Below are 12,437 nucleotides of genomic sequence, written 5' to 3'. Positions count from 1 at the left end.
CTTGGTCTGAATCTACGGTTCAAATGATCTTTACTCAAAAAGAGATCCGGGAATAGTTTGACTTTCTGTCCTAAAAGAAGACACATGTAAGAACCCCCACCATGTCTACGACACCACAAGTGTAGTTGCTGTCTTCCTCTGTGGCTACAGATAAATAGCACAGTGCAGAGTAGATGATCAGATCTCCATCCATAATCTTAATGGGATCCTCTCACTCCCCCATCCCCATTAATGACGAATCCCAATTATGTAAATCACGAGCCACGGACACTAACAGTGGAGAAGTTGCTCGCATAAACACTGACACTGTCTCATTGCACGGAGAGTGCTAATTGGCCACTCCTTTGGTATAATTGCAGTGACTGAGGTCACGCCCTCGCCTGACCTCTCTTTTAAAGTATTGTTTTTCAGCACACAAACAGTCCAGGGAGCAATTAAGATGGAGCTCATGAGCACCACTTGGGAGACCAATTGGCCACCAGGCCGTGGAGTAAAACAGAAAGGCTGACTTTAGGAATGAATGGTTACAGTACATTAGAGACTAGAGTACAGTAGGCTACAGTACATAGAGCGACATGACAGACGTGGTGGTAAGTATTGTACTGTAGGGGGCTGGGCGCCAAAGATATATCACCGTATTTTACTTGGTTTTAACAATATGACGGTATTTGACAGCAGTTTTCCAAAACATTACAATGTGATATGACATATATTTTTCAATGTTTTTATCTTGTAATACAATTGCCATGGTGCTATTTCATTCATAATTGTCTATTTTCTTAAAAAAATTTATACTGCTGCAAGGTTTTTATTTATTTATGTATTTTTACTTTACTTGACTTTATTTACTATATATATATTTACATGTATATATTGTGAACAATGATATAGTAAAAACCCATACCTTCATATTGATTATACCTCCCAGTTCTAAGTAGTGGTTCTCAAAGTGGGGCCCAGGGACGCCCATGGGGTACTTGCGGGGGTTTCAGGGGGTCCCCAGCAACACAAGTAATATTAAAATGTCACACTAGACGTTCGCACTGTAGCACAATGAGAGAATGTACTGTATAGGAATGACTGTAATGATCACAGGTTTCACTCTCCCCACCTACGTAGATTATAGATGGTTGTGGAGTTTTGGACTAAATCACATCTATCAACAATTACCTTACATGTCAGTTTGGTGGTCCTTGTCATGAAAAGGTTTGGGAAGTGGTGTACACAGTAGTACATATCACTAGTATTCTGTTTAAAGTAGGGATGTCCGATATTATCGGCCTACCGATATTATCGGCCGATATCGACATTAAAATGTGATATCGGAAAATATCGTTTTTAAATTTTAAATTTTTACATTTCTATAACCTTTATTTACCCAGGCAAGCAAGTAAGAACAAATTCTGATTTGGAACCCTGCATATATCGGTATCGGTTGATATCGGTTGATATCGGTATAGGAAATTAAGAGTTGGACAATATCGGTATCAGTAAAAAAGCCAATATCGAGCATCCCTAGTTTAAAGTTAATGTATTCTAGTGGTCATCACTGAATGAACCAAACCCTCTTAGGTGTTGCGTTTTTGCAGCTATTTTATACCTGCTAAACTATAATAATATACTTCATCTTGCGTTAAGTGTCACCATAAATTTGACACAATCGGTACAACTTTAGATTTACTATGGCCAGTTTATTCTTCACTTATGCAAGTCACAAATATATTCATGCACGATATGCAAAAACAGTAACTTGTTTCTTTAGGGGCCACAATGATTAAGTACCTAAGAACTACAACATGTTTTAATAAACAGTTTGCCCCCTAAAGTCAAGTGTTACCAAAGAAAAAAAGCCCCAAACAGACCTAGTGTATAGCCTATATTTAAAAAATAAAGATATATTGAAAAGGAGTTTCAGTGCTTGTTCAGGAGGGTCTCGTATACTGTAGCTTCAGTGTTCAAAGTGTGGAAAATGTCCAGAAAACATACAATACATAATGTATAAAAGCAGAGTCTTTACAGGCATAATGGACCCTTTGAAGGCAAAGTAAATTGTTATCCCTTTCTCTGCTCAAGGATAATTGATCTTTATCTTTACTTTATCTTTCATATTTTATCTATTTTATATTTTATATTTATCCCCTTATCTATCTTTTATTTATACTGGGGGGGGGGGGGGGCTAGCAGGGGAAACATTTATATTGACATTCTACTTGTGTATGTGACAAATAAACACTTTGACTTGACTCAACAATAGATTAATCTCAGATCACCTGATAATAATAGATTTTACTATTATCTGGCATCATACCGATTGATTCCAACCAAAGTGTCTTTTGTGGCAGCATTTCTCCCCAGCTACAGTTAAATCCAAAAGGCTGTCCGCACGACTGACAGACAACGTTACAGTTCAAGAGTTTAAGAATTAAAGAGGACATTACTCTGTTACTTTTGAGTACATTTATATTTATTTTGACACGGTTGTCCTGTTGGATTGTGAATGGCAGCCAGAAAAGCTGCAGCTCAAGTGGACAAAAGTCACACCTCGCTCACTCACGGTCCAGTTCGAATTAGGTTTTGGTTGGGACAGATCGGTATGATAGGAAGATAGGTTCTACATTAACACATTGACTGCCACGCTTCTATCCATCAATGTATGATCACTGCTACCAGTCTAAGCATATGGAGATGTTAACCTTCTTTGCAGGGCTATAACTTTTTAAATTGTATTGCTAAATTGACATTACTATGGCCCATTCAACATCGATTATCTATCGTTCAGGATGTAGGAACGTTATACTTTTTCATTCAGATTCTTCCAAAAATACCGTCTAGAATATAAGTATGTTTTTATCGTTTTCTGCAGTAATTCCTAGAACGTGAGTTATAGGCATAAACGCATATATAGATTATCAACTGCCGTTTATTGCCGATACATGCTATATTAAACATTTCAACTGTACATGATCCTAAACATTATGACTCATCATGCGCGGATGAACGGGGGGGGGGGGGGGGGGGTCGTTTATAATTCCGTGATAGTCAGTAAATGCTTTATGTAGTATGGGTTGATTTATTGATCAGATGGTTTGTAAATAAAGAAATGTACAATCGCCTTGAAAATAACGTTACTGTCCTCTTACCGTTCGCCGATGAGACTGGAGGAAAAAGATCCCACTTATTTGACGTCGATCGACTAGATCCATTTCCGGTTTGTATGGCGCAATAAACGTCCAAATCATATCGATTATTGAGTTATGGCAGCGATCCATATACACGGATGTGTGTCTAGAGTCCCGCAACAATATGTGACTGCCGGACGGATTTCCCAGATGCACCGAGATCACCAGATCCATTTCCGGTTGTAACTCGCCCGATCATCCACCAGGCGGCGGTATTGAAGCGTTGCACTGTTGTGCAGAGTCCCACTGTCTCAGCAGAGGCTGGGTGGCGGAATTATGAATACCATGGCGAAAAAATGAAATATGATCTCAATAACGTCGTACGCCGTGGTTTGGCAGAATTCGCATGACCAGCAAACCCGTTGTACGCCGTTTATGGCGGTCAATGTGTTAAAGAGAACCAGAATTATCCTTTAACCCTTTCACTACCACTACAGAAGGTAGTGAGGTAGTGAAAGGGTTAACCGTCTGTAGTGTGGTAGTGAAAGGATTGTCGCAGTGAAAGGGTTAACCTCTTGGTAGTGTGGTAGTGAAAGGGTTAACCTCTTGGTAGTGTGGTAGTGAAAGGGTTAATGGACATTCACATCTGAGTGTATTGTCCCCTACGTCCTCTACCGAGGCTCACTCTGAATGGAGATATAGGCGTCGTCTATTCCCCAGAGTAATCCCAGGAGAAGAGAAGGAGAAGAAAGTTTCTCTCTCTACACCCCCCCCCCTACCACAGACTTTGCCCACCCTCTATGACTAAGTTATGGCCTGTCATGTAGTCTGAGGCATCACATGCCAAATAGACCAGTGCAGCTTGCAGGTCTGTCACTTGAGCCAGTCTTCCAGCGGGGATATCTGACAGCCAGCGCTGCACCAGAGGCCTCAGACTCTCCGAGTGGATGAGAGGGGTGTCAACAATCCCCCTGAAAAAAGAGAGAGAGAGAGAGAGAGAGAGAAAGTGAGTGGTGGTGAGAGAAAAAAAGGCATCCAGCAAGACGAAATCAGAGGAATCAAGGCTTCAGGAGCCAGGAGTGACAGTGTTGTTTCAGAGCCACCACTTTGGTGACTAAAATAAACCCAATTATCCCTTGAAGAAAGAGAACAGTGTGGCAATCGCTGATGATATTTACTATGGTGGCACTTTAATGACTGGCACGTCTGCCAACCGGTGCGAGGAGGGGGACTGTCTGGCATAATTTGTCTAACAGCCTGAAAAGCACTTTGTACACATCTCCCCGACGGCGAGGTTTTGATTTGTGACTGATATGTGCTCGGGTTACTTTGATGCCAAGGCACTGTATTTGAGGGGTGTTGTAAAAAAAATAAGTATAATACAAAACAGGTACCGTTGTCTCCACCTCAAAGCCGGGGGACTTTTCAAGCTCCGGCAGCCGCTCTCCTATCTAATAGCTCTGTGTCAACATTTGTCAATCATAACCAATGATGTTCTCTGCACTTAATAAATGTATCACAGACCCCAGCGTTTGGATAAACACGTCAACACGCCTGTGTCTTAATGTGAGACAACTTCTGACTTTTCACACAATCGATGTGACAGTGAATAGAAGCCGCGAGCCCCAAATCATCTTTCCTCCTGATGTGTTCCCCCGCGCCTTGATATGGAATTCCAACATTTGGCTAAATTAGCACTTCCAAGCAGCGTGTGACACCTTGGTTAACATATTCCACCTCAATTATATTTCTCTTCAGCCGGGCCCGTTATCTGGAACCTTTCCTGGCAATCAGAGGTGCTGTTTTCCCTCAGCCAATTTTCTAGATAATGCAGCTTATCACAGCCGCGGCTAAAGTTGCCAATGAAATCAGGCTGCAGTCAACCTCGCGAGTGCTAATTGTGTCCCTTTTTTATGCATATTTACCGACTGTCACTTCAAAGAAATCAGCGGCCCATTGAGATACCCGGTTAGCGTGGGGGGAGGGGGGGGGGAGAATTGCTTCTTAGCAAATTAAAATTAGCAAACAAGCTGGCGATAAATAAAGCTGAGCGTGGCGAGCAAGCGCTTTGTTCCGCGGCTGTGACGGGGCCCCGGCTCAAACCCCGCGCCGCCGGACGGATTTGCTCAGGGATGGTTGGGGCTAAGGGATGCTCCACTTAACACACGCAGAGGCCCTTCCTCTCTTTTCCCCCTTTCTTCCCCCCCACTGCTCGGCTTCACAGACAAATAGACACAAACAAGGCATCTATTGTCATGGCAACACTCGGAGTCGAAGGATGCTAATTTGATTCCCTAATTGAATGGAACAATTAGAGCAAGTGTTTGGTTGATTCATCCCTCAAGACGTCATCTAATTAAGCACTGATGCACTGTTTGAGGACTTAAATTGGTGCATCATCCTCAAATGGGGCTCTTCATACGAAGGCAAATACACTAATCACCACTCTCCTTCTGGCAGAGCATCCGTTACACTAAACACTCCAAGATGGAGCGGCTGTGCTTTGGCACAAACATGAAGAGGAAAACAATTAAGACGAAAAAGACGGGCAACGCTTACGGCGAGATGCAGTTGACGTGGACTCCTCTGTCGATCCATTCGGTGCCCAGAGTCTGTGTCAGTTTGACCACGCCAGCCTTCGAGGTGTTGTAGGAGAGCTGCTTCTGTGGATGGGGCACTGGAGAGGAGAGGAGAGGAGAGGAGAGGAGAGGAGAGGAGAGGAGAGGAGAGGAGAGGAGAGATGAGGAGAGAAGAGAAGAGGAGAGGTGAGATGAGGAGAGAAGAGAAGAGAAGAGAGGAGAGGAGAGGAGAGGAGAGGAGAGGAGAGATGAAAAGAGAAGTTACCAAAAATCACAAGATAATAAATTTTATGGAGATATTGTCCTGTCTAACTGCAATGTCTTCAAGTCTTTCTCACTGACAATTTTGTGGTTCGGTTTAGCAATTGTCATGTTATCATTCAACTTCAACTATCATTCAAGCTATAACACTGAAGAAGGAATATGTAATTCCGAAACATGTTTGTTTCAGGCTGCCATTAAATACTTGAACCTGAGAGTGCTGGTCTAGCTTCACTGCTTCTTTTTTATATAATACTTAATGGGATTTCAGCACCCAGTGTAGAATCTTGAGAGCGCGGTCTAACTTGACATCATTCAACTTTACTCAAGATCCCAGTTTGATATGTTCATATTTTTCCAGCACGCAAACGCAAACACAACAGATTCACTCTATAGAGTAACAGCCTATGGATTATGATTTACATTGCGGCTCCATCATAACGGAGCCCTGTGGTTTCTACACTGCAAAAATAAATCTCCATCTTTGCAAGAAATGTGGTCTTGTATTGAAAAAAATCGTATTTCCTTGAAATAAGTGTGTGTGTGTGTGTGTATTGGGGGGGGGGGATACCAATGGGGTGAGACAATTTCACATGTACTAATACAAATTAGCTTGATTCAAGGAATTTTTCAAAACAAGCAACATTATAGGCCGAAACACAGAAATGAAGAAGTCTCATGAATGGCCCCTCTCCAAACCTGCTTAACCCATATCATATTAAACATACGTTTATTGCTGGCCTCCATGGACCCCCCTATATGGGTGGGGCCTGACCGTATTGATTCCAGATATGGTCACTTGTTTTAAGAAATGTCTCAACAAATTCAGTTGAACTGGAACAAGTGAAATTCATTCAGCTGTTTTTTGAAAATAACATCTTAATACTCAATATGTGATTAGAAAATACAGTACTCTGCGACAGGGGTTTTCACCATTATTTATTTATTCCTTGTAATTTATTTTTGCAGTGCTGTGGATGTTATGATGAAGAGAGCCCCTCCATTAGCGGCAGAGGAGGACCCTGCGGTATGAAGCCATGTCAAATTAATTGCTTGTAATGTCCAGTTATGCACCGTCCTCAGCAACAGAGGCGGGGTGCCATTTGTTTGCCTTGACCATCACAGATGCTGCACAGTGCGTGGGATGCCGGGACAGGGGATCATTTTGCTCAGGTTGATTAATCACGGCGAGGAAGGCTCCAAGTTACATACAACTTTAGTAGTTAACCCCGTCACCCGGTGATCTGACTGCCAAATGGCTTTAGCGGGGACGGGGATGATGAATACCGAGCAGCTGCAGAGAGGGGCAGGGATTGGTCCAGGGGAGGCAGGCTGGAGCATCCTGCATCTCCCGCTCTCATAAAGGAGAGAACAGGGTCACGGCTGGGAGGCGTATCCCGCATGTTGTTGAAATGCGGTAGAACTTAGAAAAGCGATGATCCCCCGTTGTCCCCCCCCCCCCTCCGTCTCTATTTTAGGTTAAAGGGGCACTTCACCAAAAAACAATGGTGATTTATTTTGCACATAATCTCACACACATCTAAAAACACCACCAGTGATGTCATCGGGCACATTAAATCCTTGTTTTGATTACAGCTCCATGAAATGATGTCAAAAGAATAGCAATACCTTTAATATTAGCAATATTAGTTTTCAATTCAAAGCATTGTCCGGGCCTAGTCAGAGCAACTCATTTCACAACGAGGTTGATTTCCAATAACTAGCAGAGATGTTTGTTTGAACATACATTGTAGAAAACAGCTCACATACTGTACAGGGAAGGACAGGTTGGGGAACAGGGAGGGCATATACTGTATGTCTATGATATATTTGGTGTGTTGTCATTATCTGAGCCAAGCCACCCATCTGGGACAATAAAGTGAACTGTACTGAACTGAGGGCCTGGTACATGGTAGCCGAGTGCAGGGCTTTAAATTGAAGTGTGTCTTGACATGCCGGGGACGATTCAAATTGTGTCTGGGATGGTACAGAAACAGATTGAGGGACGGACTCAGGACAGGACATGAATAAAAGGATTCTCTTCAGTTCGGGAGGAATAATGGATGGTTCTGGGACGGTTGTGAAACAAATGAACTGTATGCCTGGAGTACCAATATGGTCTAGTTCTAGTAGAATGTCTCCCCACCTTATGAGAGGCAGCGCTGCCAGCTCTCCAGGTTTGTCTTTCAACTTGCTATAAGTGCGTGACACTGTGTCTAGAAAGGGATATATTAGCCTTCGAAGTCTGTCCATTTAGATTGAATAACGACAAGTCCCTTCTTTTATTCCTTTACAAATATCTTTGTTACAAGGACAGTGAGCTAGCTAAACAGTTTAGCACTAACAGATTCATTATGTATTCGGTTTGGGAACATCCCCCGCTCGCCAACATCTCTGTCACAGAGACGAGCGACAGGAAATAAAAACAGCGGAAGTGGGCGGGGCCTACAAGGTGAACAGAGTATAATGGGACCACGTGAGACAGCAGAGGTCAAGTTGAGGTGGTTCCAGAGTGTACGGCAGGGGTGGGGATGGGTACGGCTGGATGAGGGTAGGAGGCTATGGGGGCCCGCGGAGGAGCAGGCGAGGAGGAGCAGAGCCCAGGGCTTACACGCAGATTGAAGGTGAAATCCGACTTATCGAGACAGGAAACACAGCAAAAAAAAAAGAAAAGAAAAATGTGAAAAAAAGCCTAACAGCACTAATCCTCGCTCAAGACCTGATGATATACTGCTCCAAAATACCGTTCAGAAAATACCTTCATCCTTCAAATAAACCTGCATTGATGTTTTCTCCATCTGTAAAAGAAGTAATCCTCAGAGAGGAGGAGGAGGAGGGAGAGGGAGAGCGTTGCTCTAAAGCCCTCTTTAACATTCACCCTGATACTTATTGCCTATTTCAAGTCGGAGGGGGAAAAACACAGTCTTTATCAGGCGCGGCTATACATTCTGAATTCTTCCGGGGGCCGACAAGATAAGAGTTCAAATGATACACTCTCACTCAAGAATGGAGACGTTGAGCGGCGGCCATGTTGTAGCGCTTTATTAGCATGCGGCGGGGGTGCGGGCGCAGGTGTAACTTTGACCGGCGCGGAGTCATAAAGCCCTCTATCCCTCAGTTAGGTCATCTCTCAAACAAGCCAAACGGAATGAAGAATATGACCGCGTCAACTCCCATAGTTCATCACGGGGGGAAAGAGAGAGAGGTCTGCGTCTGTGTCACCGAGCCGCCGACCACCGTTCTCCTGAGGGAGAGAGAGGCGGGGGGGGAGCGGGTTGGGGCGCGTACGCGCACACACATTGTCGCGTACATGTACACACAAATTCTACTCAGCAGATGGACAAAAAGCTGTCATTGTGCATTTTAATTGGGCATTTACGGCAGCTTTTTGGTCCTCCACTTGGCTAGAACAGCTCCCACCTGATTACACATTATGACAATATTATAACAGATGTCCAGACCAATAAAGTAATCTCCTGAAGGACTGCGCGTAATGTGAGTAATTGATCACTTTCTTTCTTTTTTTTCATCCTGGCCTCTATTTACCAGCTTGCTCCTGTTTCACAGATTGCCCCCCACAATTGGGACCGGGGCCCCATATGGCACGGCGGGTTTACTGGCTATCCGACGGCACTGCTGATGAAGTGGAGCCTGCTCCTCTGGAGAGACCTGTTGGAAGAGCCTTCCACTAGGCTCTCGGTAAAACTCTAAAAGCGTCTTCCGTTGTTCAAACACGGCCCGCTGGCGCCCAGGCACGCGTTTTTTGCCCGCGACGCAGGAACCCCCCCCCTGCCCCAGCGTTAGACCTCAGGTTGCCTTCCGCATCCTTACCCAGACTGCTCCGCAGAGAGAGAGAGGGGATGTTTATTATGATGCAAAACTGCCTCAGCGAGACGCAATCACAACACATTGTATTTCCTGCTATAAATACAGTATGCGTGTGTGTGTATGAGTGTGTGTGTGTGTATGAGTGTGTGTGTGTATGAGTGTGTGTGTGTGTGTATGAGTGTGTGTGTGTATGAGTGTGTGTGTGTGTGTGTGTGTGTGTGTGTGTGTGTGTGTGTGTGTGTGTGTGTGTGTGTGTGTGTGTGTGTGTGTGTGTATGAGTGTGTGTGTGTGTGTGTGTGTGTGTGTATGCATCACCATATAACAGACTAACAGGGGTAAAAGTTGTGAGGTAGAAAAGCTTCATAATCCTATTCCAACTTCGGATGTTTTCTCTCTCTCTCTCTCTCTCTCTCTCTCTCTCTCTCTCTCTCTCTCTCTCTCTCTCTCTCTCTCTCTCTCTCCAAGTTCGTCAAGAGGACACTGACATGGCAAGGCACAGTGAGGTTTATTACAAACAGCTATTCGTCCTGGGGTCCAAATAGAACAAAACAAAAACATACATACATACTGTGTATACATATAACTATATTTACAGAAGATTTAACAAAAGAAGAGAAAAGTCTGAGAGCAAGTGTTTCTTTTGTAGTTTTTTTCTCTTTGAAATTGACACACAATATACTCTGACCATACAGAATATCTCTGTTATGGCGTGTCTCTATCATGGAGGAGAGGTGTTCAGCGCCTCCTGTTCCTTCTCTTTGCCTGCACTCTCCGTAGCCACACAGAGAGATTAGAAGACATGCATGGAGGAGACCCAGAGGGGAGGGCAGGGGGGTAGAGTTATCACTCACCGATCAGACTGGCCATGGAGGCTGTGTTGATGATCTTGCCGTATCCCTGCTTCAGCATCACCCGGCCTGCAGCCTGAGGCGAGGAGTCAGGGGGGGTGGACACGTTAGACAACTTAACTAGAGGCGCTGATATCCTACTAATGACATGCAACGTTTTTAGCTTTTTACCCTGATCTGAAAGTTACCCTCGTCTGGGTGCAGTTAAGGAAACATTCGTCTAGGTCTGCCTTGACTCACAGGAGTCTGGAGTGTTTTTTTTCTATTTGCTTTTCTGTTTACTTCCTCTTGAAGGCCAAAGCTTCAACTGTATACACACACCAAAATATAAGCTCCCCAAAGTGGTTGGACTGACGAGGAATAACTTCACATTAACTCATTCAACGCCAGTCACGAGAAAACGTGGGTTTTAATCGTTATTTCTTTTATTAGCTATATCCATTCATTTTTCATCCATCCAGCCTGATGTTATCATTGGGAATGGGTCTGAGCTCGCAAAAGGGCAAATACCACCGCCTACGCCTTCCAGCCGGTATTTCACTCTATTAGAAATGGTGTAGTTTCTTTTCAGGGACGATCTGAGCTGTGCGGGGGGGTTTAAATACTTCGGCAGGACTAGCCTTTACAACGTTACATCTGCTATGCTGCCCCCCCCCCCCCCTCCCTTCATATGCAATGCCGGGCAATGTGGGACGGACCTCCACGAGCAGTATTTGGAATGGCAATCAGATAATTGGATTATTTCTTTTTCATTACATCAGACCAGGTAAGGACTCTATATATACAATCTTGCGTTGATCTGATATTTCTTTCTACCGCGATCGACGCTGTGTGTGTGTGTGTGTGGCTGTTTACCGTTGAGTGCAGGAGGTGGCGGGGGGAGCGCCGCACTACGAGGGCCATTTCATGTATGCATGAGGAAGGATAATAATGATAATCTAGCATTGATTTCAGGAAAATTCGATAATCAGGCGAAAAATTACAATATGTTTAGTGTATTCCACTAAAGGGCTATTATCGCGTCTTTTCCTGGGATTACTAAGAATCACCAAAACTATACTCATATTCAAAATGGTATCAAACGGAAATGTACGGATGAAAAAACGATCCATTTTGTGCATGTTGACTGGAAGCAACTCACTGACAATCGATGGGTGTATTATAGCTATAATATAAGATATATTTTAAGCGCTGGCAAATCTCGCAGTCTCCCCATTGATTAAAGCGATGGCGTTCTAGCATTAAGCGATGGCGCAGAATGAGTCAAAAGGAAAATCACGCAGGACTTTCCTCTATCTGTTGAATGAAAATATCATCAGTGATATACTACGGTATAAAGCCTCTGTGAGGTTCTTTTTATTGGCATATTCTAGTATTTCCCCTCCTTGTTGCTTTTGCAGAATGTATTCATCTACTAGAAGGGTGTTCTTAAGTTCTGCAGGGAATAGAAGTCCAGCTAAGGATGACGCTTATGACACGACTGTGTTGTTGTTGTGGTTGTGTCAGAACTAGGGATGCACAATAAGGACAACATATTATTTAATATGACTAATTCTGCTTATCATTATCATTTTAGCCAATATGACCATTCAGGTATGACTTGCAATATGTTTTGTGACAGTCTAGACCTTTAAAAAGGTTTATTAAAATCTAAAAGTACTTTATTAAAATACTTTAAAAACCATTATCTACAGCAGTATTTTGTGGGACCTGTGTTCACCTGGTATGACATCATAACCGTATGGCAACATTGTGTCGTCTGCCTTGGGATGGATTTCCCAGTGATGACCGGCTCTATGAAT

The 12,437-nt window shown here is 43.7% G+C and overlaps 1 protein-coding gene across 1 annotated transcript in view; it reads right to left on the bottom strand.

The window, feature by feature from the left end:
• Positions 1–3,894: 3,894 nt before the first annotated feature.
• LOC311230161 (uncharacterized protein) overlaps positions 3,895–12,437 on the bottom strand; it is a gene marked incomplete at both ends in the record, with an annotated part of 48,018 nt that continues 39,475 nt past the window's right edge. Inside the window, 3 exons of the mRNA XM_084316352.1 lie at positions 3,895–4,090; positions 5,679–5,796; positions 10,639–10,711. Of these exons, the coding sequence (XP_084172478.1) occupies positions 3,895–4,090; positions 5,679–5,796; positions 10,639–10,711 (387 nt within the window). The remainder of the gene's footprint in view (positions 4,091–5,678; positions 5,797–10,638; positions 10,712–12,437) is intronic.

This window comes from Notolepis coatsorum (genome assembly GCF_963971535.1).
Source record: "Notolepis coatsorum genome assembly, chromosome: 6".
Lineage (NCBI taxonomy): Eukaryota > Metazoa > Chordata > Actinopteri > Aulopiformes > Paralepididae > Notolepis > Notolepis coatsorum.
Note: the sequence above shows the minus strand (reverse complement) of the source record. Positions and strands in the feature narration are given on the sequence as shown.